Source organism: Scyliorhinus torazame, chromosome 14 (genome assembly GCF_047496885.1).
Source record: "Scyliorhinus torazame isolate Kashiwa2021f chromosome 14, sScyTor2.1, whole genome shotgun sequence".
Lineage (NCBI taxonomy): Eukaryota > Metazoa > Chordata > Chondrichthyes > Carcharhiniformes > Scyliorhinidae > Scyliorhinus > Scyliorhinus torazame.
The window spans coordinates 10609203-10635942 of record NC_092720.1 but is presented as its reverse complement, the minus strand read 5'-3'; the positions used below and the strand labels follow the sequence as shown (position 1 = coordinate 10635942).

The 26740-nt window shown below is 50.9% G+C and overlaps 1 protein-coding gene across 1 annotated transcript in view; it reads right to left on the bottom strand.

The window, feature by feature from the left end:
- LOC140389518 (fibronectin type III domain-containing protein 3B-like) overlaps positions 1 to 26740 on the bottom strand; it is a 404055-nt gene that overhangs the window by 58202 nt on the left and 319113 nt on the right. Inside the window, 1 exon segment of the mRNA XM_072473693.1 lies at positions 14702 to 14851. Coding sequence (XP_072329794.1) covers positions 14702 to 14851 — 150 coding nt within the window.

Below are 26740 nucleotides of genomic sequence, written 5' to 3'. Positions count from 1 at the left end.
TAGCTGGTTGCTTTCCTATAACGCAATCTTCTCCCACCATCCTTGATGTGAGGGTTCTACAGGAGAACGACATGACGGTGTCCATTTATAGATCCTCTTGCGCCAATTAAAACCCTGAGGGTAATTCACCTAGCGCCTGACTGAGGAATCTGTTTTAACCAAGTTAAACCTGGAAGGAAGGAAGGACAGAAAGACAGTCCAGTTAAAAAACCCTTTCGGGGGCTGACAGGGTCAGGGGTTTGACTGGGGAAATGGGGAGAAGGTGGGGCTGAAGGGCATGAGGAAATGGCCCCTAATTCTCTCCCATGCTCTAATCCTTAACTTCATCTTCCTCCAGTTGTTCTACTACCTTCCCTCATTTTCCCTTCGAGCTCACCTTGGCCATTAGAATCACTTTCTTTCTGTTTGTTCATGGGACTTCAGTGTTGTTACCTGGGCCCATTCCTAATTGTCCTTGCGGGGACAGTGATCATTGTACTGTAAGGTGTAGCTTGGCTATGAAAAGGACAAGCAACAATCCAGAGAATTTTCTGGGGGAAAGCCAACCTCAATGGGGTAAGAATGGATCTGATCCAAATAAATTGAAGTCAAAGGTTGGCAGGAAAAACTGGAACTGAAGAATCGAGCTACCTTCAAAGGAGAGATAACTCAGGCACTGTCAAAGTACATTCACGCAAAGAGGAAAAGCAGGGAAACAAATCCAGAACTCCCTGGATGATGCAAGACAGAAGAAGAAAAGTCTGCTTATGGCAGATGTCGGGTCGGTCTTACACCCGAGAACCAGGCTGAATATAGGAGCTTCAGAGGGGAATTGAAGAAACAAATTAGGGAAGCAAAGAGAGAGTATGAAACGAGACTGGCAGTCAACATAAAAGGAAATAAATAGTAAAAGGTGGTAAAAGGAGGAGTGGGCAAATTAAGGACCAGAAGGGGGATTTACACATGGGGGCAATGGGGCATAGCTGAGATATTAAATTCATATTTTTTGTCTGTCTTTACCAAGGAAGAAAATGCTCCCCAAGCCATGGTAAGAGGTAATGCATACACCAGATGGATTTAAAGTTGATCAGGAGGAGGTGTGAGATAGGCTACCTAAACTTCAAAGTTGATAAAGCACCAGGACTGGATGAGATGCGCCCGGGGATACTGAAGGAAGTGAAATTGGAAATTGCAGTGGGATCAGCCATCATGTTTTAGCCTTCCTTCGACTCCAGGGTAGTGCCAGAGGACCGGAGAATTATAAACATTGTCCCCTTGTTCAGTAAAGTGTGCAAAGATCATTTCATTTCATTTCAGATCATCCCAACATCTGCAGGCCAGGCAGCTTAACTTTGCTGATGGGGAAACATCGGGAAACAATGGGCTGGATTCTCCGTCCCGCCGTGCCACATTTCTGTTTTACCCCGCCGGCGGGATGCTCCATTACGCCGGTTGGTCAATGGGCTTTTCCATTGTGGGGCAGCTCCACGCCGTCGGAAACCCCCCCGGGTTGCCGCAAAATGGAGAATCCCGCTGGCGGAGAATCCAGCCCGATGATTCGGGACAAAGTTAGCGGTCACCTGGATCAATGTGGGTTAATTTAGGAAAGCTAGCGCAGATTTGTTAAGAGTAACCTGCTGGAGTTTTTTGACGAATAAACAGGGAAGGTTGATGGGGGTATTGCTGTTGATGTGGTGTACATGGACTTCCAAAGGGCGTTTGATACAGTGTCGTGCAACAGACACGTGAGCAAAGTTATCGCTCAAGGAGCAAAAGGACAGAAGCAACGTGGATACAAAATGGTCTGAGTGACAGTGAACAATGAATAATGGTTAATGGATGTTCAGCACGCTGGAGGAACATTTGTAGTGAAGTTCCCCAGGGGTCAGTGTAGGGACTATTGATCATTCTGATATATATTAAGGACCTAGAGCTTGGTGTGCAGGGCACAATTTCAAAATTTGAGGATGGCACAAAACGTAGAAGCATTGTAAACTGTGAGGAAGAGGATGCAGCACTTCAAAAGACATGGACAAGTTGGTGGAATGGGTGGACTTGTTTTTTTTTTAAATATTTTTTATTAAGGTTTTTTAACAACACAATTTTTCCCCTTACAAACATGTAACCCCCCCCTCCCGTAACAAAATAACACAAAATCTCCCTGAGCTAGATATATACATGGCAAGATGGTATATTTACATAGCTTTATACACTGGCTCTTGGCCGCACGTACCGTTTCCCCCCACCCTCCATGCCATCTCCCGCTCGTCCATCCCCTCAAACAATCTCTCATTCCCCCCCCAAGGGTTGCTGCTGCTGCTGACCGACCTTCTTCTAACGTTCCGCGAGGTATTCTAGGAACGGTTGCCACCGCCTGTAGAACCCCTGCGCAGACCCTCTCAAAGCAAACTTAATTCTCTCCAATTTTATGAACCCCGCCATGTCGTTAATCCAGGCCTCCAGGCTAGGGGGCTTCGCCTCCTTCCACAATAGCAAGACCCTTCGCCGGGCTACTAGGGATGCAAAGGCCAGAATTCCAGCCTCTTTCGCCGCCTGCACTCCCGGCTCATCCACTACTCCAAATATTGCTAGTCCCCAGCTTGGCTTGACCCGGACTTTCACCACCTGGGATATTACTCCCGCCACCCCTCTCCAGAACCCCTCCAATGCCGGGCATGACCAAAACATATGGACATGGTTCGCCGGGCTCCCTGAACATCTTTCACATCTGTCCTCTACCCCAAAGAACCTACTCAGCCTCGCCCTCGTCAAATGCGCTCTGTGAACAACCTTAAATTGTATCAGGCTGAGCCTGGCACACGCGGAGGAGGTATTAACCCTACCCAGGGCAGCAGCCCATAGCCCTTCCTCAATCTCCTCCCCCAGCTCCTCCTCCCATTTACCTTTCAGTTCTTCTACTAGCGCTTCCCCTTCTTCTTTCATCTCTTGGTATATTTCCGACACCTTGCCCTCCCCGACCCATACCCCCGAGATCACCCTATCTTGAACTTCTTGTGCCGGGAGCAACGGAAATTCCCTCACCTGTCGCCTCACAAAAGCCCTCACCTGCATATATCTAAATGCATTTCCCGGGGGTAACTCAAATTTCTCCTCCAGTGCCCCTAGGCTCGCAAATGTCCCGTCAATGAACAGGTCCCCCATTCTTCTTATGAATGGGTGGACTTGTGACAGACGAAATTCGATGCTGCGAAATATGAAGTGGTTCATTTTGGTAGGAAGGACATGGAGAGGCAGTTTAAAACAAAGGGTACAATTGTCAAGGGGTACAATTGTAGCAGGTGAGGGTGTGTAAATCAATGAAGGTGGCAGGACAGGTTGCGAATAAAGCAGATAATATTCTAGATTTTATTAGCAGGGGGTAGAGTTTATTAGTAGAGTTTATGTTAAACTTGTATGAGACACGAGTTCAGCCTTGATGAAGCATTGTGTTGAGTATGAAGGATGTGTAAACATCGGCTGGTGTTCAGAAAAGATTCACAAGAATGGTTCCTGGGTTGAGGAACTTTAGTTACGGAGAAAGATTGGGGACGTTGTGGTCTGTTTTCCTTGAGAAGGTTGAGAGAAGATTTGATCGAGATGTTCAAAATCATGTGGGGGCTGGACAGAGTAGATAGGGAGAAGGGAGCTAACATTTCGAGTCTGGATGACTCTTAGTCAAAGAAACATTAGCTCCCTTCTCTCCATAGACACTGTCAGACATGCTGTGGTTGTCCAGTATTCTCTATTTTTGTTCGGAATATTGTGTACAGTTTTGGTCTCCTTATTTCAGGAAAGATATATTATCATTGGCGGCAGTGCAGAGGAGGTTGGCTAGGATGATCCCCGGGCACGGAGCGGCTCACATATGAGGAAAGATTAAACAGGGCGGGTCTGTGCTCTTTGGAGTTTAGAAGAATTAGAGGCGGGATGACTTAAACATATAAGATTTTAGGGGGTCAGAAAAGGTAAATGTTCGGAAGATGTTTCCACTCACAGGAGAGGGTAGGACCAGAGGGCACTGTCTGAGAATAAGGAGTTGCTTATTTAAGACGGTTCTGAGCAACAATTTCTTCTCTCAGAGAGGGTGAATCTTTGGAATTCATTCCCGGAGAAAGCTGTGGAGGCCGAATCCATGAACATTTCCAGGCTGATATCGATGGGTTGTTAATCAGTCGGGGAATTAAGGGTTATGGAGAGAATGTAGTGTGACAATATGTCTATTGTATTGATAACTGAAGGGTTGACAATTTAATGTCAATGCATCCAACCACTAGAGGGTGATCAAGAGCAGACATGTGGATCACGTGATACCCTTGATTCTGGGAATAGGCGATTAGATGGGATAGAGCGTAGTCATGTTTTCAGAAGCTCTGCAGACAGAATCAGAGTTTAGTTTAGTTGTAGTCTTGCAAATCTTAGTTTGCAATTTGAATCTATTTAATTGTCGTGTTCATAAATTAGCTTTGTTAAAAACATAGTTTGATGTTCTTTGTGAGTCACTACACTTTGTGGCCATCCTCATCCACAAAGTGAGTGTTGGATCAGCTGTGATCTTATTAAATAGGGAGGCCCGGCTCGAAGGGATGAACCACTTGCTCCTTTTGCACACAGCGAGCGGTTCGGGTCTGTGACGCTCTGCCTCAGAGTGCGGCGGAGGCTGGTTCAAGCCAGGTATTCGGACAGTTATCTGAAAAATAAGAATGTGCAGGGGGTTCCAGGGAGAAGGTGGGAGAGTGGCACTGGGTGAGATGCTCATGTGGAGAGACAATACAGACATGATGGGCTGAATGGGCTCCTCCTGTAAAAAGTGCAGAGGATACTGGAAGACTGCAGAGGGATTTGGATAGGTTAAGTGAATGGGCTAGGGTAAGGAATACAATGTTGACAAATGTGAGGTTATCCATTTTTGGAGGAACAACAGCAAAAGGGATTATTACTTAAATGATAAAATATTAAAACATGCTGCTGTGCAGAGAGACCTGGGTGTGCAAGTGCATGAGGCACAAAAGGTTGGTTTACAGGTGCAACAGGTGATTAAGAAGGCAAATGGAGTTTTGTCCTTCATTGCTAGAGGGATTGAGTTTAAGACTAGGGAGGTTCTGCTGCAACTGTATAAGGTGTTAGTGAGGCCACACCTGGAGTATTGTGTTCAGTTTTGGTCTCCTTACCTGAGAAAGGACGTACTGGCGCTGGAGGGTGTGCAGAGGAGATTCACTAGGTTAATCCCAGAGCTGAAGGGGTTGGATTGCGAAGAGAGGTTGAGTAGACTGGGACTGTGCTCGTTGGAATTTAGAAGGATGCGGGGGGATCTTATAGAAACATATAAAATTATGAAGGAATAGATAGGATAGATGCGGGCAGGTTGTTTCCACTGGCGGGTGAAAGCAGAGCTAGGGGGCATAGCCTCAAAATAAGGGGAAGTAAATTTAGGACTGAGCTTAGGAGGAACTTCTTCACCCAAAGGGTTGTGAATCTATGGAATTCCTTGCCCAGTGAAGTAGTTGAGGCTCCTTCATTAAATGTTTTTAAGATAAAGATAGACAGTTTTTTGAAGAATAAAGGGATTAAGGGTGATGGTGTTCGGGCCGGAAAGTGGAGCTGAGTCCACAAAAGATCAGCCATGATCTCATTGAATGATGGAGCAGGCTCGAGGGGCCAGATGGCCTACTCCTGCTCCTAGTTCTTATATTCTTAGAACAATTCTGCGACTGTGCGACACACATCAGGGAACGTTATTATGTTAAAGGAGCTATATAAACCCAGTGGGTGGGCGTTTTATAAAAAAAAGCACTGGCTCTCTTGGCAAATGCTTTTATCCATGTTTTGAAAAACTGCATTATTGAGTGCTGTATAGTGAATGCTGCAACAAACGGCCCAGTTTAACAACATGAGTCATCACCTCTTCACTTGACGTTTTTAAAGCATTATTTCTATTAATATTGATATGAGAGTTACAGGTGAATATAAGAGTGAGATAATTTGCGGGTATAATTACGGCTATTGTCAGCAGGGCTGCTCATTAGCATGTTGAGTAATGTCAGGAAACACTGATTCCGCCCCGAGGGTCTGTGATGTTCATGCACCTCAGCACAATAACACTAATTCTCTCTATCCGTCTGAATAACCTTCCGAGTTCTCTCTGCGCTTGGTTTATAATTATCTCCATCGCCTCCCGTACCTTGTAGCTGTCTTTCAAACCTGCTGACCTCTTCCTCGTCGGTCCAGGTTTTCCAGCAGCGCTGCCCACTCCTAAACCCACCCCCTGATTTCAGCCGTGTGCCTGAGCGGCTAGCGACTCCCGCCTCAGAGCCGGAGGCCGTGGGCGCGGGCCCTGCTCCGGAGACCCGGGGCACATCATCTGGCTGAACACTGGTGGTGTGGTACGGAGGGAGTGCTGCACCGTTGGGGGCAACCGTCTCTCTCGGATGTTGTATTAAAACCGAGGCCACACCAGTCCTCTCGGGCGGACATAACAATATCCCTCGGTGAGGAAGATCGTAGATCTCTCAACCAAGATGAGTAAAAATACAGACGATCTGGTCATTGCCACAGTTTTTCTGTGGGAGCTTCCTGTGCACAAATTGGTGACTGCACGTCCGACATTCTAACACTAGATGTGCTTCAAAATCTCTTCATTGGGTGTTAGGAACTTTGGCACATCCTGATTTTGTGAATGGCAATGTCGGACTATTCTTCCTTTTGTTGTAAATTGTGTGGTGTTAATAACATCCCACCCCTACTGGCTCCTCATTCAGAACAGTCCCACCGGCTCCCGGGATCACAGAATTTACAGTGCAGAAGGAGGCCATTTGGCCCATCGAGTCTGCACCGGCCCTTAGAAAGAGCACCCTACTGAAGCCCACGCCGCCACCCTATCCCCACAACCCAGTAACCCCACCTAACCTTTTGGACACTAAGGGGCAATTTAGCACGGCCAATCCACCTGACCTGCACATCGCTGGACTGTGGGAGGGACATGGTAGCACAGTGGTTAGCACTGTTGCTTCACAGCATCAGGGACCCGGGCTCGATTCCCGGATTGGGTCATTGTCTGTGCAGAGTCTGCACGTTCTCCCCACGTGGGTCTGCGTGGGTTTCCTCCGGGTGCTCCGGTTTCCTCCCACAAGTCCCGAAAGACGTGCTGTTAGGTGAATTGGACATTCTGAATTCTCCCTCTGTGACCCGAACAGGCGGCGGAATGTGGCGACTGGGGGATTTTCACAGTAACTTAATTGCAGTGTTAATGTAAGCCTACTTGTGATAACAAAGATTATTATTTAACCGGAGCACCCGGAGGAAGCCCACACAGACACGAGAGAAAGTGCAACCTCCACACAGTCACCCGAGGCTGGAATTGAACCGGGGTCCCTGTAGCTTTGAGGCAGCAGTGCTAACCACTGTGAAACCGTGCCTTACTCCTCACCGAGTGGCTGTTATATCTGTGAGCTGCATTTCTACAAGCTGTTTCACCAGAGGGGCATCACAATCAGGGACAATAATCCAGAGGCACAAGGCTCCCTGGATAAACTAACATTTTTACATTGATACAGAAACCTGAAGAGGGAGTGGGATGGAAGCAGGATCCATCAGCAGTTTCAAGTAGGAATATAATCAATATTTGCCAAGGAACATGAATACAGGGCTATGGGGTAAGAGCAGGGCAGTGGAACTAACTGAATTGCTCTTTCAAAGAGCTGACACAGCCACAATGGGCCAAAATGGGCCCCTTCCGTGCTGTAAGGTTATAAGACCATAAGACGTAGGAGCAGAATTAGGCCACTCGGCCCATCGAGTCTGCTCCGCCATTCAATCATGGCTGATATTTTTCTCATCCCCATTCTCCTGCCTTCTCCCCATAACCCCCTGACCCCCCAATGGTTCAATGGCTCAATAAGAGATAAAGTGAGTGGGCAAAACTGTCACAGATTGAGTTTAATGAATGAAGCCAACCACCTCAGAGACAGAGAGAGAGAGAGAGAGACAAACAACGTTTTCTGATTGGTGAGCTGTGCTGGGAAGCGGACATAAGGAGACAGGGTAAGTGAGTGGGCAAAGATCAGACAAAGGGAGTATAATGTGGGGAAACGTGAAGTTGTCCATTTTGACAGGGAGAATAAAAAAGCATCTTATCAAATGATGAGAGATTGCAGAGCTCGGAGATGCAGAAGGATCTGGGTGTCTGAGTGTATGAATCACAAAAGACGCGTATGCAGGTACAGCAGGTAATTAGGAAAGCAAGTAGAATGTTATAATTTATTGTGAGGGGAATTGAATACAAAAATAGGGAGATTATGCTTCAGCTGTACAGGACATTGGAAAGACCACGTCTGGAGCACTGTGTACAGAATTGTGTTAAAGTCCAGGGTTTAGAGAACCCCAAAGTGTATCATGGAGCTCACCTGACCCACAACCTTTAATAGATTGTGGTATGGGGAGCACAAGGGCCCACTTTACAGGTGTGGTGCAACAGAGATCTAAAGTACTTTTAAATTAAAACAATGTTTATTTATGAATCCAGTTAACACTTTATAAACCCACAGGAAACATCTTAACAACTATCGACACCAATAAATCCCCCAAAGAATACAGTGCTCTCCAAGTAACTCTTAATCTTTCCTTGCAACATCCATAAGACAAAAAGAACCCTTTTTACAGAAAGACATCAGGTTTAACTTCACTACTGAGAACAGTTAACACTTTGAAATCGCCAAATGAACATTCTTTAGCTCGCAGAGATTCACACACATCTTGCTGTGATTGCAGCTTCTCTAAATCTAAAACAAAACTAAACACACCCTGTAGCAGACAGCCCAAAGCGAAAGTAAAAAGCTGACAGACAGCCCAGCTCCACCCACTCTCTGACATCACTGATAAGCACCCATTTCTTAAAGGTACATCCACTACAGCTATTTTATAAACCCTCATTTCTTCAAGGTAGTCTCACATGGCAATTGGCCTCCTTATTTAAGGAAGGATGTCGATGTTTTGGAAGCAGTTCAGAGAACGTTTACCAGACTAATACAAGGAATGGGCGGGTTGCCTTATGAGGAAAGGATGGACACGCTGGGCTTGTATCCGTTGGAGTTCAGAAGAGTGAGAGGTGATCTTGAGGGGCATTGTGGTGAGGATATTTCCTCTTGTGGTTCAATCTAGAACTAGGGGTCGCGGTTTAAAAATAAGGGGTCACCCATTCAAAACGGAGACGGGGATAAACCTTTTCACTCCCAGGGTTTTGAGTCTCTGGAACTCCCTCAAGCAGTGGGAGCAGAATCCTTGGAATACTTTGAAGGCGGCGCTGGATAGATTCTTGATTAACAAGGGAAGGGGGGGGGGGAGGGGGAGTGAAAGGTTATTGGGGGAGGGCAGGAATGCGGAATTGAGGTTACAATCAGATCAGCCACTATCTTATTGATTGGGGGAGCAGGTTCGAGGGGCCGAGTGGCCTGTTCCTCCGACACCGTATGAGAGAATTGAGGGGTAAAGAGTCAACCACCACAACTCTTCCAAAGCGAGAGCACAGATACAAACAATAATCAAGAAGATTAATGAAACATTCATCTCAAGATTGGAAAAATAGTAAGAGCTGGAAGTTGTTGCAGCTGCGTAGGGTTTCAGATAGGCCCCATCCGGAGTAACTGGGTTCAGTTCTGCTTGCCCCACTGGTCAGGGAGGATATACTGGTCTCACAGGAGACACAGCACTGATTCGCCAGAATAACGTCGTAGCTCAAGGGGTTAAATTTCAAGGTCAGGTTACACAGGCCAAGTTTGCGTTTCTCGAATACCGAAGAATCAGGAATGGCGTTTAGAACACGAACTAGGTCAGCAAGACGCAGAGAAAGCATTTTCCCCGGCAGTGAGATATGTAGAACAAGGGGACGCAGTCCTTTTAAAAATTCATTTTTTCCAATGAAGGGGCAATTTAGCGTGGCTAATCCACCTAGCCTGCACATCTTTGGGTTGTGGGGACGCAAACACGGGGCTGTTTAGCACGGGGATAAATCGCTGGCTTTGAAAGCAGACCAAGGCAGGCCAGCAGCATGGTTCAATTCCCGTACCAGCCTCCCCGAACAGGCGCCGGAATGTGGCGACTAGGGGCTTTTCACAGTAACTTCATTTGAAGCCTACTCGTGACAATAAGCGACTTTTCATTTCATTCATTCCATTTCAGAATGTGCAAACTCCACATGGTCAGTGACCCAGGGTCGGCATCGAACCCGGGACATCGGCACCGTCAGGCAGCAGTGCTAACCACTGCGCCACCGTGACGCCCCCAGATGCAATCGTAAAACAAAAGTGAGGACACGGAAGGGTTTAAAATCCGGGAACATTTCCTCACACAAAGGGGGCAGCGGAAATCTGGAACAAGCTCCCACAATGGATATACAGGATCAATGATTTAAGACCGTGGTCCCTGCATCTTTGGATATGAGGCAATGTTGGTTGATGCAGTTGTCCTTGTAGGGCAGCCGAGATCTAATACACGCGCAGGAGTCTTGTGGCCCAAATGGCCTTCTCCTGTTTCCACACGAATAAGTGATAATAGAGCAATCAGCAGAACTTTAAAGAACTTAAAGAACGTGTTTGAGGTGCCCGCAGCGAAGCGAGTGGAGACAGCAGGGGCGGTGTGCATGCCCACGAGCACCGAAATTGAGTTCACATTTGTGAAATTGACAAAATTACTCAGAATGAAATGTCATTAGCTTCACATTCAGAACACAAACGCGGGCCGAAATTAATGATGGTGGTGACAGCCGTTGCCACTTTTTATTCATAGGCCTTAAAAAAAAATGATCAACGGGCATTGAAAATCGTTGGCTGGCCCGCACGCCATGCTTCAGGATCACACACTAACTCATTTCATCAACTCATCGATGATGTGGAATGGAGATATATTCAGAGGATCAGCACCTCGCAGCTTCACAGCGATTAATTACCATCTGCTGACTACCGATGAATAAAGACTGGACGCTGCACACCAGCCGAGGGAGCTGACAGAGTTCTTTCTCATTCTGACACAATTACATTTTAACAAAATTTGCGGCAAAAATATACGATGAACCAGAAACTGAAGTGTAATCAAAGGAAAATCAGTCCCCCCCCAGTACTATCACAAAGTGTTGTACAGTGACAGACCCGTCCCCACCAGTACTGTACCCCAGTGTTATACAGTGACAGACCCATCCCCACCAGTACTGTACCCCAGTGTTATACAGTGACAGTCCCGTCCCCACCAGTACTGTACCCCAGTGTTATACAGTGACAGACCCGTCCCCACCAGTACTGTACCCCAGTGTTATACAGTGACAGACCAGTCCCCACCAGTACTGTACCCCAGTGTTATACAGTGACAGACCCATCCCCACCAGTACTGTACCCCAGTGTTATACAGTGACAGACCAGTCCCCACCAGTACTGTACCCCAGTGTTATACAGTGACAGACCCATCCCCACCAGTACTGTACCCCAGTGTTATACAGTGACAGACCCATCCCCACCAGTACTGTACCCCAGTGTTATACAGTGACAGACCCATCCCCACCAGTACTGTACCCCAGTGTTATACAGTGACAGACCCGTCCCCACCAGCACTGTACCCCAGTGTTATACAGTGACAGACCCGCCCCCACCAGTACTGTACCCCAGTGCTATACAGTGACAGACCCATCCCCACCAGTACTGTACCCCAGTGTTATACAGTGACAGACCCATCCCCACCAGTACTGTACCCCAGTGTTATACAGTGACAGTCCCGTCCCCACCAGTACTGTACCCCAGTGTTATACAGTGACAGACCCGTCCCCACCAGTACTGTACCCCAGTGTTATACAGTGACAGACCAGTCCCCACCAGTACTGTACCCCAGTGTTATACAGTGACAGACCCATCCCCACCAGAACTGTACCCCAGTGTTATACAGTGACAGACCCATCCCCACCAGTACTGTACCCCAGTGTTATACAGTGACAGACCCATCCCCACCAGTACTGTACCCCAGTGTTATACAGCGACAGACCCGTCCCCACCAGTACTGTACTCCAGTGTTATACAGTGACAGACCCGCCCCCACCAGTACTGTACCCCAGTGCTATACAGTGACAGACCCATCCCCACCATTACTGTACCCCAGTGTTATACAGTGACAGACCCATCCCCACCAGTACTGTACCCCAGTGTTATACAGTGACAGACCCATCCCACCAGTACTGTACCCCAGTGTTATACAGTGACAGACCCATCCCCACCAGTACTGTACCCCAGTGTTATACAGTGACAGACCCATCCCCACCATTACTGTACCCCAGTGTTATACAGTGACAGACCCATCCCCACCAGTACTGTACCCCAGTGTTATACAGTGACAGACCCGTCCCCACCAGCACTGTACCCCAGTGTTAGACAGTGACAGACCCGTCCCCACCAGTACTGTACCCCAGTGTTATACAGTGACAGACCCATCCCCACCAGTACTGTACCCCAGTGTTATACAGAGACAGACCCGTCCCCACCAGCACTGCACCCCAGTGCTATACAGTGACAGACCCATCCCCACCATTACTGTACCCCAGTGTTATACAGTGACAGACCCATCCCCACCAGTACTGTACCCCAGTGTAATACAGTGACAGACCCGTCCCCACCAGTACTGTACCCCAGTGTTATACAGTGACAGACCCGTCCCCACCAGTACTGTACCCCAGTGTTATACAGTGACAGACCCGTCCCCACCAGTACTGTACCCCAGTGTTATACAGTGACAGACCCGTCCCCACCAGCACTGTACCCCAGTGTTATACAGTGACAGACCCATCCCCACCAGTACTGTACCCCAGTGTTATACAGTGACAGACCCATCCCCACCAGTACTGTACCCCAGTGTTATACAGTGACAGACCCGTCCCCACCAGTACTGTACCCCAGTGTGATACAGTGACAGACCCGTCCCCACCAGTACTGTACCCCAGTGTTATACAGTGACAGACCCGTCCCCACCAGTACTGTACCCCAGTGTTATACAGTGACAGACCCATCCCTACCAGTACTGTACCCCAGTGTTATACAGTGACAGACCCATCCCTACCAGTATTGTCCCCCAGTGTTATACAGTGACAGACCTGTCCCCACCAGTACTGTACTCCAGTGTTATACAGTGACAGACCTGTCCCCACCAGTACTGTACCCCAGTGTTGTACAGTGACAGATGCGTCCCCACCAGTACTGTACCCCAGTGTTATACAGTGACAGACCCGTCCCCACCAGTACTGTACCCCAGTGTTACACAGTGACAGACCCATCCCCACCAGTACTGTACCCCAGTGTTATACAGTGACAGACCCGTCCCCTCCAGTACTGTACCCCAGTGTTACACAGTGACAGATCCGTCCCCACCAGTACTGTACCCCAGTGTTACACAGTGACAGATCCGTCCCCACCAGTACTGTACCCCAGTGTTATACAGTGACAGACCCGTCCCCACCAGTACTGTACCCCAGTGTTACACAGTGACAGATCCGTCCCCACCAGTACTGTACCCCAGTGTTACACAGTGACAGATCCGTCCCCACCAGTACTGTACCCCAGTGTTATACAGTGACAGACCCGTCCCCACCAGTACTGTACCCCAGTGTTACACAGTGACAGATCCGTCCCCACCAGTACTGTACCCCAGTGTTATACAGTGACAGACCCATCCCCACCAGTACTGTACCCCAGTGTTATACAGTGACAGACCCGTCCCCACCAGTACTGTACCCCAGTGTTATACAGTGACAGGCCCGTCCCCACCAGTACTGTACCCAGTGTTATACAGTGACAGACCCGTCCCCACCAGTACTGTACCCCAGTGTTATACAGTGACAGACCCGTCCCCACCAGTACTGTACCCCAGTGTTACACAGTGACAGATCCGTCCCCACCAGTACTGTACCCCAGTGTTATACAGTGACAGACCCATCCCCACCAGTACTGTACCCCAGTGTTATACAGTGACAGACCCGTCCCCACCAGTACTGTACCCCAGTGTTATACAGTGACAGGCCCGTCCCCACCAGTACTGTACCCAGTGTTATACAGTGACAGACCCGTCCCCACCAGTACTGTACCCCAGTGTTATACAGTGACAGACCCGTCCCCACCAGTACTGTACCCAGTGTTATACAGTGACAGACCCGTCCCCACCAGTACTGTACCCAGTGTTATACAGTGACAGACCCGTCCCCACCAGTACTGTACCCAGTGTTATACAGTGACAGACCCGTCCCCACCACGCCGGCGCCAATGGAGCCGATTATCCACTCTGCGGAGAATCGCGTCCCGGCACTGTGGCGGCGTGGCGCGATACGCGCTGGTCCCGGGGATTCTTCGGCCCAGCCCCGGGCTGAGAGAATCCCGCCCCGATGCTCTGATCCATATCACATTGCTCTGAATGGGATCTTACTGTGCACAATTTGAAAGCTGTGTTCTCTGTGAATGAACAATGATTACACTTCAAAAAGTAAGCCTCTTTGCCTGTGAAGTGGTCTGAAATATTCTGGGAGGGTAGACAGGGTTTCTGTGGTTTTAATTCTCATCCAAAAGACAGATAAAAGGTGTCAGTGGAATGTTGAGAAGAATGAACCGGTTGGGCTGATTTCTAGTTGTGTGGGAGGAGCTCCAACTCTGGAACCCGAGCAATATGTCGATTCAGGCCAGCAGCTGTGGTACAGATGCTGTCAAACGCTCACCTGTAATCGGCAGCAGTAACGAGCAGCTGGTTTCAGGTTGTCCATCTCAAAGGCAGTCTCCATTCCGCAGTAAACCAGTTCCATGGACTCCTCCTCTTCCCCCCATTCCAGTCTGTACTCCGATATATCGGCACCGTAATTCTCGGGGCTCTGAAACCACACACAGACACAGACAGTCATGTGAAATACAAAAATGTCCAATATGCAATTACATGACAACTTTCACAGCTTCAGGATAGCCCAATGTGCTTTGTGTTCAATGAGAGGTTGAATAAACTCGGTTTGTTCTCACTGGGACGAAGGAGGTTGAGGGGCGACCTGATAAGAGGTCTACAAAATTATGAGGGGCACAGACAGAGTGGATAGTCAGAGGCTTTTCCCCAGGGTAGAGGGGTCAATTACTAGGGGGCACAGGTTTAAGGTGCGTGGGGCACGGTTTAGAGTAGATGAACGAGGAAAGTTTTTTACACAGAGGGTAGTGGGCGCCTGCAACTCGCTGGCGGAGGAGGTGGTGGAAGCAGGGACGATAGTGACATTTAAGGGGCGTCTTGACAAATACATGAATAGGATGGGAATAGAGGGATACGGACCCAGGAAGTGTAGAAGATTGTAGTTTCGTCGGGCAGCATGGTTGGCGCGGGCTTGGAGGGCCGAAGGGCCTGTTCCTGTGCTGTACTTTTCTTTGTTCTTTGTTCTTGTTCTTTGAAATGTCGGTCAAGGCCGCCAGGAAGCATCTCAACAGGAAGAAACTTCAGCCTTACTCCACCATTCTATTAGATAATGGCTGACCTCTATCACATTTACCCTCTTGTACCCTTCTCCAACAACAATCCACCAACCTCAACTTTCAAAGCTCAAACTCTCTCTCAATATCTCCAGACGTTTGGGGGAGTAGGTCCCAGATTCACTGCCCTTGCATGAAGGAGCTTTTACTGAGCATCACTGAACATCCTAACTCTCATTTCAAGTTTATGCCCCCTTTGATGTCGGCTCTCCCTTCCTGCATTGATAGTTTCTCTCTAATAAATTATCCAAGTCCTCAACCCTCGAACCAGTTAGATTTCCCTCAAACTTCGCAGGAGAACCAAGGTGAGTGAATGGAGTTAAGATACAGATCACCCATGATCTGCTTGAATGAGGGAACAGGCTTGTGGACATGAATGGCCTCCTCCTGTTCCTAGTTTCATTTTTTAACGTATATTTATTAGGATTTTACATTTCTGCGAACAACGCAACAGAATTACAAAATGATATAGAGCAGGGAGCAAGGATAAAACGGCTCAATATACATGAATACAGTGGGGAACAGGAGTACAACATTGTCACTGGCTCGATAAATTAGACTTGATGCCTCTATAAGTCCCACCAGAGACTAAGGGAAACAGGTTGAAACCGTGGCCATGTAGTAAAATGATCCACACCCTCCCACGACGTGTCTGCTTGCAATTACCACCAGAGTTCAGGATTCCATGTTCGGGCGAACACCAATAGACACGTCGCTCAACTCTAGCAGTCCCAAAGGCACTAATTACACACCACAGCCTCCTCTCCTCAGATACCAACTCCGCCTGCACACATGCAGGAGCCAATCACGGGCTCATTACACCCACCCTTACAAAAGTAATGAAAAAAAGAAAGTGCACGACTTAACCCCAGCCTCAGGCCCAGTACAGAACGAACATCATTCCGTACATTTGTGCAGAGAGGACTGGCAACAACATGCTCGGATTATGATCCAGCTTTCAGGGCCTCACAGGAAAAACGGAGAGGAAAATGAGTTAGAGCCACCATAAATAAACTACAGGATAACAAAGGGTCGGGACCAGGACTTGGTTCAATATTTCCCTGACACACACCGATCACCCATTAATGAAGAAGAGAACAAGCTCCTCATTCAACCAAATAAAATCTGCCCCCCCCCCCCCCCCCCCCACGAGAGGGCAACAGGATATCAACCAAAATACAGGACTCAGTTCACCCTCAGGCCCCGGTGCACCGGAGAAGCAATTGCCAATCTCTCGGGATGACCTCTTCCTTAGTACAACCATAATGTGGAGATGACGGCGTTGGACTGGGGTGGGCACAGAAAGAACATAACATAAGAACATAAGAACTAGGAGCAGGAGTAGGCCATCTGGCCCCTCGAGCCTGCTCCGCCATTCAATGAGATCAAGGCTGATCTTTTGTGGACTCAGCTCCACTTTCCGGCCCGAACACCATAACCCTTAATCCCTTTATTCTTCAAAAAACTACCTATCTTTATCTTAAAAACATTTAATGAAGGAGCCTCTACTGCTTCACTGGGCAAGGAATTCCATAGATTCACAACCCTTTGGGTGAAGAGGTTCCTCCTAAACTCAGTCCTAAATCTACTTCCCCTTATTTTGAGGCTATGCCCCCTCGTTCTGCTTTCACCCACCAGTGGAAACAACCTGCCCGCATCTATCCTTGAGTTCGACACCACTGCTAATCCTATTATAGCTACCTAAACTGACTAACCAGCTGCTGTCTTCCACGTGGTGGGTGTAATATTGAATCAACCCTGTGCCTCTCCTCACTGACTGTCTCCACTGGCCAAAGGGCAGATCATGTGTGTGGTGTCCTTTATGTATGGGTTGGTGTAATGCCCCCCTGTGGTCGTGTCACCTCCTTGTGTATCGTGAGTGTCCATTGGTCGCCTCCTATCTAACTTATCTATTGGTTGAGTGTGTGTGTGTGATGTTTCTGGTGCTCCCTCTGGTGTCTGTCTAGCTTACATGTATTTACAGTGATGCACATCACCACAGTGGAGTCTGGGTTACTGAGTATTTTTAAGGCAGAGGTGGATTGGCTCCCATGTTCGTCAGGAATCTAAGGTCATTGGTGGTCGGAGGAATGTGGAGTTGATGCCACGATCAGATCGACCATGATCTGATTAAATGGCGGAGCAGGGGTGAGGGGCCGATTGGCCTCCTCTCGCTCCGAAACTCGCATGTTTTCATCAGCGAGTGGTTAGCATCTGGAACGCACTGCCCGAGAGCGTGGGGGGAGGCAGATTCAATTGAGGCCTCCAAGGGGAAATGGGATTATCTGAAAAGGGAGAATGTGCAGAGTTACAGGGAGAAGGTGGGGGGTGGGGGGGGGGGGGGGAAATGGAACGAGGTGAGTTGTTCCTTCAGAGAGCTAGCACAGATGCGGCAGGCCAAACGGCCTCCGCTGCGACCATTCTGTGATTCTGAGTGAAGGGAATATGAAACTCCATGGAGCATGGGATTGAATAGAATAGATATGTTTAAGGACAAGTTACAGGAGGAAGGAGTGGATATGCTGATTGGGTGAGACGCAGTGCGCCGGGAGGATGCTCAAGGGGAGCTTAAATACTGACACAAAATGGTCTTATTGTGCTCGACATTCTGTGCCACTCTATAGTCCAGGAGCGGGATTCTCCGATCCTGGGGCTAAGTGTTGACGGCGTCGTAAACGCCGGAGCGGTTTACGACGGAGTCATCTGGCGCCTTAGGAGCAGCGATCCTGCGCCGCATCGGGGGCCCTCACGGCCGGCGGGAATTTGTGGGTTGACTTCTCCGCGCGGGCCCCGACGCAACATGGCGGAGTCCTACAGAGGCCCAGCGCGGAGGAACATAGGCCCCCCCGGGATAAGCCCGCCCGCCGATGGGTAGGCCCCGATTGCAGGCCTGGCCACTGTGGAGGCCCTCCCCATGCTCTGACAGTCATGGGTACCTCTAAAAGCCATCAACATCTGTAAGAGCACAAAAGACAAACAGCTTCTTCTGAAACAGTCCCTGCATTTCCTGCTCCTGCAGACGAAAGGTTGCTTGAGCCATTTCTAATTACATCCACATTACCAGGGCTTTTAAAATCAGAAATATCCTTGAAGAGACATTTACCAGTCTCTTGAGCATTAGTTAAATTGTCCTCCCTTCACAATAAATGCTTTATCCCAGGGTTGTGTATCACAGTCCAGCTCATGCATCTATTTTTAAATTGACGTACAATGTGAAGGTTCATCAGAGTAAGCATAAAATAGAGAAAAGGTCACAGGAGAGGAAGAGACAGAGTTTTTCACAAGCTGGAGGAGGTAGTGGATGAATTAAGGCAGCTGACGTGTTTGTGTGTGTCTGAGAAAGGCAAATGCAGATGATGGGGGAGTATTCACACAGACAACAATAACCCAGATTGTTTCTTTCTTTCTTCTTCTGCTCCTCTCCGATATTTAGCATGTTGCCACTTCCAACATTTTCCATTTGGATTTCCGGCCTGGTTTGTGCCTGTCCTGCGCTTATGGGTGGCACAGCGCTGCCTCACAGCTCCAGGGTCCTGGGTTCAATTCCGACCTCGGGGAACTGTCTGTGTGGAGTTTACAGTTTCTCCAAATCATCCAGCCCATTCAGCGAAACTCACTGCCAGGCGTCTCCGGATACCGGAGTCAGGGGGGGGGCGACAATGGCCCCATCGTCTGGATCTCGACTCAAATACAAAATCCTGCCCTGTCTAGAGTAACTGTGTTCGATCTGGGCACCTCACCCCATGCGGGCTTTGGAGAGGGTGCAGTGCAGGTTCACCAGAATGATATCGGATTAAAAGGTTGGAAGTATGAGGAGTTCCATGAACTGATCTAATCCCTTGGTTTTTGAAGATGAAGGGCTGTTCAAGGTGATGAAAGGAGGGTCAATAGAGAGCGATCAACTTCCCGTGTCCATAGGAGCTCAGAACAAGCCCGTCTCACCTTAAAATAAGTGGCAGCTCAGTCAGCGGGGAGGTCAGGAAGATCTCTTCCCTGACACAGTGTGTGTGTGAGTGTGTGTGAGTGTGCGTGTGTTTGTCACTATCTAACAGTGACATACTAGTGCACTGTTCACAAGTCTGGTAGAGCAGTGGTTCTGATACGAGGAAGGAGAAACAAGCAGGTGTGTGTTCAAGTCTTACCAATGGCGGGTTCTTAGGACTGGTTCAGTAAATGTGGCAATTTGTGTGTTTGACATCGGAATGAATTAACCTGCGGGGCTGATATGAAAACATACTAACTGGGTAGTTCAGGGAAGGGACTCTGGCACCCTCACATACCCCACCTGGGGTGGGAGCTATGGCTAGCTCTGGTCCCACACTTGTAATGTGGTACGTCTCCCCAAAACGGCGACGGCACAGTGTGGCAGGGTTGCTGCCGTCGCCCTCCTTTCCTGTAGCAGGGACCTCTGTGAGTGGGAAAGCAGTGAGGTTCTCTCGCCCCAGACAGCTTAGTAATCCTGGAGGAATACCTGGTCACACACCAGTTGGGAGCTTGATGGAGTGTTCTCCACTTGGAATATTAGAGGAAATGAACATAGCGAGAGAGGAGGTACCAGCACGTTAAGCAGCCTTAAAAGTGGATAATTCTGCAGGCCCAGATGTGATATATCCCAGGTTGTTGAGGGAGGCAAGAGAGGAGATATCAGGGATACTGGCCGTAATTTTCCAATCCTCCCTGAGGGACAGAATATTGCACTTGGTTAGACACTGATTGAGCAGGAATAGTCAGCTTGGATTTGTTACGGGAAGGTCACTTTTGACAAATTTTTGAGGAGGCAACCAAGAGCGTGGCTGAGGGGCACGGGGAATGTTGGATCGAAAAACTGGCTGTGGGGCAGGAAGCAGAAGGTTGATGTTCGCGATGTGTTTTTGTGACTGGAGTCTGATTCCAGTGGGGTGCTGGGGTCCATGGTGCTGGTGCTCTTGGTGCTCGGGTCCATGGTGCTGGGGCCCATGGTGCTCGGGTCCATGGTGCTGGGGCCCAAGGTGCTGGGGCTCTTGGTGCTGGGGCCCATGGTGCTGGGGCCCAAGGTGCTGGGGCCCATGGTGCTGGTGCTCTTGGTGCTGGGGTCCAAGGTGCTGGGGCCCATGGTGCTGGGGCCCAAGGTGCTGGGGCCCAAGGTGCTGGGGCCCAAGGTGCTGGGGCCCATGGTGCTGGGGCCCATGGTGCTGGGGCCCATGGTGCTGGGGCCCATGGTGCTGGGGCCCATGGTGCTGGGGCCCATGGTGCTGGGGTCCAAGGTGCTGGGGCCCATGGTGCTGGGGCCCATGGTGCTGGGGCCCAAGGTGCTGGTGCTCTTGGTGCTGGGGCCCATGGTGCTGGTGCTCTTGGTGCTGGGGTCCATGGTGCTGGTGCTCTTGGTGCTGGGGGCCATGGTGCTGGGGTCCATGGTGCTGGGGCTCTGCTGCTGGGGCCCATGGTGCTGGTGCTCTTGGTGCTGGGGCCCATGGTGCTGGTGCTCTTGGTGCTGGGGTCCATGGTGCTGGTGCTCTTGGTGCTGGGGGCCATGGTGCTGGGGTCCATGGTGCTGGGGCTCTGCTGCTGGGGCCCATGGTGCTGGTGCTCTTGGTGCTGGGGCCCATGGTGCTGGTGCTCTTGGTGCTGGGGGCCATGGTGCTGGTGCTCTTGGTGCTGGGGGCCATGGTGCTGGTGCTCTTGGTGCTGGGGGCCATGGTGCTGGGGCCCAAGGTGCTGGTGCTCTTGGTGCTGGGGGCCATGGTGCTGGTGCTCTTGGTGCTGGGGGCCATGGTGCTGGTGCTCTTGGTGCTGGGGGCCATGGTGCTGGTGCTCTTGGTGCTGGGGCCCACGGTGCTGGGGCCCATGGTGCTGGTGCTCTTGGTGCTGGGGCCCACGGTGCTGGGGCCCACGGTGCTGGGGCCCATGGTGCTGGTGCTCTTGGTGCTGGGGCCCACGGTGATGGGGTCCATGGTGCTGGGGTCCATGGTGCTGGTGCTCTTGGTGCTGGGGCCCACGGTGCTGGGGTCCATGGTGCTGGTGCTCTTGGTGCTGGGGTCCATGGTGCTGGTGCTCTTGGTGCTGGGGTCCATGGTGCTGGTGCTCTTGGTGCTGGGGCCCATGGTGCTGGTGCTCTTGGTGCTCGGGTCCATGGTGCTGGTGCTCTTGGTGCTCGGGTCCATGGTGCTGGTGCTCTTGGTGCTGGTGCTCTTGGTGCTGGGGTCCATGGTGCTGGTGCTCTTGGTGCTGGGGCCCATGGTGCTGGTGCTCTTGGTGCTGGGGTCCATGGTGCTGGTGCTCTTGGTGCTCGGGTCCATGGTGCTGGTGCTCTTGGTGCTGGTGTTCTTGGTGCTGGTGCTCTTGGTGCTGGGGTCCATGGTGCTGGTGCTCTTGGTGCTCGGGTCCATGGTGCTGGTGCTCTTGGTGCTGGTGCTCTTGGTGCTGGTGCTCTTGGTGCTGGGGTCCATGGTGCTGGTGCTCTTGGTGCTCGGGTCCATGGTGCTGGTGCTCTTGGTGCTGGTGCTCTTGGTGCTGGGGCCCATGGTGCTGGTGCTCTTGGTGCTCGGGTCCATGGTGCTGGTGCTCTTGGTGCTCGGGTCCATGGTGCTGGTGCTCTTGGTGCTGGTGCTCTTGGTGCTGGTGCTCTTGGTGCTGGGGTCCATGGTGCTGGTGCTCTTGGTGCTGGTGCTCTTGGTGCTGGGGCCCATGGTGCTGGTGCTCTTGGTGCTGGTGCTCTTGGTGCTGGGGCCCATGGTGCTGGTGCTCTTGGTGCTGGGGCCCACGGTGCTGGGGCCCATGGTGCTGGTGCTCTTGGTGCTGGTGCTCTTGGTGCTGGGACCCACGGTGCTGGTGCTCTTGGTGCTGGTGCTGTTGGTGCTCGGGTCCATGGTGCTGGTGCTCTTGGTGCTGGTGCTCTTGGTGCTCGGGTCCATGGTGCTGGTGCTCTTGGTGCTGGTGGTCTTGGTGCTGGGGCCCACGGTGCTGGGGCCCATGGTGCTGGGGCCCATGGTGCTGGTGCTCTTGGTGCTGGGGCCCATGGTGCTGGTGCTCTTGGTGCTGGGGTCCATGGTGCTGGTGCTCTTGGTGCTGGGGCCCATGGTGCTGGGGCCCATGGTGCTGGGGCCCATGGTGCTGGTGCTCTTGGTGCTGGGGCCCATGGTGCTGGTGCTCTTGGTGCTGGGGTCCATGGTGCTGGGGCCCATGGTGCTGGGGCCCATGGTGCTGGGGCCCATGGTGCTGGGGCCCATGGTGCTGGGGCCCATGGTGCTGGGGCCCATGGTGCTGGTGCTCTTGGTGCTGGTGCTCTTGGTGCTGGGGCCCATGGTGCTGGTGCTCTTGGTGCTGGGGCCCATGGTGCTGGTGCTCTTGGTGCTGGGGCCCATGGTGCTGGTGCTCTTGGTGCTGGGGCCCATGGTGCTGGTGCTCTTGGTGCTGGGGCCCATGGTGCTGGTGCTCTTGGTGCTGGGGCCCATGGTGCTGGTGCTCTTGGTGCTGGGGCCCATGGTGCTGGTGCTCTTGGTGCTGGGGCCCATGGTGCTGGTGCTCTTGGTGCTGGGGCCCATGGTGCTGGTGCTCTTGGTGCTGGTGCTCTTGGTGCTGGGGCCCATGGTGCTGGGGGCCATGGTGCTGGGGCTCTTGGTGCTGGGGCCCATGGTGCTGGGGCCCATGGTGCTGGGGGCCATGGTGCTGGGGGCCATGGTGCTGGGGCTCTTGGTGCTGGGGCCCATGGTGCTGGGGCTCTTGGTGCTGGGGGCCATGGTGCTGGGGTCCATGGTGCTGGGGCCCATGGTGCTGGGGCTCTTGGTGCTGGGGTCCAAGGTGCTGGGGTCCATGGTGCTGGGGTCCATGGTGCTGGGGTCCAAGGTGCTGGGGTCCATGGTGCTGGTGCTCTTGGTGCTGGGGTCCAAGGTGCTGGTGCTCTTGGTGCTGGGGTCCAAGGTACTGGGGCTCTTGGTGCTGGGGGCCATGGTGCTGGGGCTCTTGGTGCTGGGGGCCATGGTGCTGGGGTCCATGGTGCTGGGGCTCTTGGTGCTGGGGGCCATGGTGCTGGGGCTCTTGGTGCTGGGGGCCATGGTGCTGGGGTCCATGGTGCTGGGGCTCTTGATGCTGGGGGCCATGGTGCTGGGGTCCATGGTGCTGGGGCTCTTGATGCTGGGCTTGTTGCTCTTTGATGTGTACAAATGGGTCAAGGGCTGTAAAATGGAATGAGTATAGTCGTCTCTTTGTTGACCGGCGTGGACACATTGGTCCAAATTGCCTCCTTCAATGCTGTAAACGTCGGGGAATCTAGGCCTGGATGAGTATAGCTACAACAGCTGTGTTTTTCTAGCTGTGATTTTGCTTGCAGCAGGAGTCTGGATATTAATCCTCCGTTCCCGGAGAAGCCAAGGCAATCTTGAAGTGTAGGAATCCACCAGATGGGGGGCACATTGTGTCGAGGTGGGGAAATGGGGACTTCAAATTCCTAATGGTGTTTCCGCATAGCGGGCAGGGGAAGCAGAAAGTGGCAGCCAATGCCACACCCAACAAGGCAGCGGCAGTGGGTCGGGGCTCTTTAGAAACACGAGGTGGTGTCAGCGGGAGGGGGGGGTGCCTGGTTTAGAGGGTAGAGGAGAAGGGAGGGGCAGCGTTTGTTTCAGCCCCTTCGAAAGCCATTCATCACCAAGGCGATTGGAAACGGCCGATAATGAAAACTTGGCAAATGGTGCCCGTAACCCCAAAACAATTAAAACTATGAAAGTAATACTCTCAGAAGCTCCAGAGCGAGGAATAGGTGTTGGAAGGCACAGTCCAATCAGATCTGTTTCTTGCTGTGTGTAGTCCTACTGCTAATTGTCATGGTAACAAGAACCTCCGTAGTGTTGGACTGAGGAAAGGTTGACAAACTTCACCCGATGCTGATGTCTATTTATTTATATTATGCACCTTATGTTGTCCCTTTACATATTTTCTTTTCATGTACTTAATGATCTGTTGAGCTGCTCGCAGAAAAGTACTTTACACTGTACCTCGGTACACGTGACAATAAACAAATCCCTGTCCTGACTCCTTCACAAGAATCAATGACACTTCCTCTACTTCTCTCCAACTGTGAGAGTAGTTTTGTCAGCTCTTTGTTCGAATCCTCTCCAACTAATTGGAGCACATCTTTCCTCTTCCATGAAGAACTCAGTGTGTTTCCTTTCCGAGAGGGCGGCGAGCTGATAAGTCTCGGATTGTGCACCACATTTCAGTGTGAATTTAACACTTGGTAACGAAGAGAAGTTCATGTTGGAGAACACAGCTCTCTGTTCCATTTCAGACAACTAACATTTCTCATCGAGGCTAATTAAACAACAGTTCCCAGGTTGGGCCTGACACAATAGTGGAGTCCCGTCAAACAATCCCAGGACAGGTACAGCACGGGGTTAGATACAGAGTAAAGCTCCCTCTACACTGACCCATCAAACACTCCCAGGGCAGGTACAGCACGGGGTTAGATACAGAGTAAAGCTCCCTCTACACTGTCCCCATCAAACACTCCCAGGACAGGTACAGCATGGGGTTGGATACAGAGTAAAGCTCCCTCTACACTGTCCCCGTCAAACAATCCCAGGACAGGTACAGCATGGGGTTAGATACAGAGTAAAGCTCCCTCTACAATGACCCATCAAACACTCCCAGGACAGGTACAGCACGGGGTTTGATACAGAGTAAAGCTCCCTCTACACTGTCCCCATCAAACACTCCCAGGACAGGTACAGCATGGGGTTGGATACAGAGTAAAGCTCCCTCTACACTGTCCCCGTCAAACAATCCCAGGACAGGTACAGCACGGGGTTAGATACAGAGTAAAGCTCCCTCTACTCTGACCCATCAAACACTCCCAGGAAAGGTACAGCACGGGGTTAGACACAGAGTAAAGCTCCCTCTACATCTTCCCCATCAAACACTCCCAGGACAGGTACAGCACGGGGTTAGATACAGAGTAAAGCTCCCTTTACACTGACCCCATCAAACACTCCCAGGACAGGTACAACACGGGGTTAGATACAGAGTAAAGCTCCCTCTACACTGTCCCCATCAAACACTCCCAGGACAGGTACAGCACGGAGTTAGATACAGAGTAAAGCTCCCTCTACACTGACCAATCAAACACTCCCAGGACAGGTACAGCACGGGGTTAGATACAGAGTAAAGCTCCCTCTACACTGTCCCCATCAAACACTCCCAGGACAGGTACTGCGCGGGGTTAGATACAGAGTAAAGCTCCCTCTACACAGTCCCCGTCAAACAATCCCAGGACAGGTACAGCGCGGGGTTAGATACAGAGTAAAGCTCCCTCTACACTGCCCCCATCAAACACTCCCAGGACAGGTACAGCGTGGGGTTAGATACAGAGTAAAGCTCCCTCTATACCTTCCCCATCAAACACTCCCAGGACAGGTACAGCATGGGGTTAGATACAGAGCAAAGCTCCCTCTACACTGTCCTCATCAAACACTCCCAGGACAGCTACAGCACTGGGTTAGATACAGAGCGAAGCTCCCTCTGCACTGTCCCCATCAAACACTCCCAGGACAGGTACAGCACTGGGTTAGATACAGAGTAAAGCTCCCTCTGCACTGTCCTCATCAAACACTCCCAGGACTGGTACAGCACGGGGTTAGATACAGAGTAAAGCTACCTCTGCACTGTCCCCATCAAACACTCCCAGGACAGGTACAGCACTGGGTTAGATACAGAGTAAAGTTCCCTCTACACTGTCCCCATCAAACACTCCCAGGACAGGTACAGCACGGGGTTAGATACAGAGTAAAGCTCCCTCTACACTGTCCCCATCAAACACTCCCAGGACAGGCACAGCACAGGGTTAGATACAGAATAATGTTTTTTCTTAAGAATCTCTATTATCACAAGTAGGTTTACATTAACACTGCAATGAAGTTACTGTGAAAAGCCCCAAGTCGCCACATTCCGGTGCCTGTTTGGGTACACAGAGGGAGAATTCAGAATGTCCAATTCACCTAACAGCACGTCTTTCGGGACTTGTGGGAGGAAACCGGAGCACCCGGAGGAAACCCACGCGCACACTGGGAGAATGTGCAGACTCCGCACAGACAGTGACCCAAGCAGGGAATCGAATCTGGGATCCTGGCGCTATGAAGCAACAGTGCTAACCACTGTGCTATCATGGCGCTCTCTACGCTGTCCCCAACAAACACTTCAGGGACACGGACAGCACCATCATGGATCCATCAGTGAGTCTTAAATTCACTCCCACATTCAGACATTGTGCAGTGCACTCAGCGAAAGTT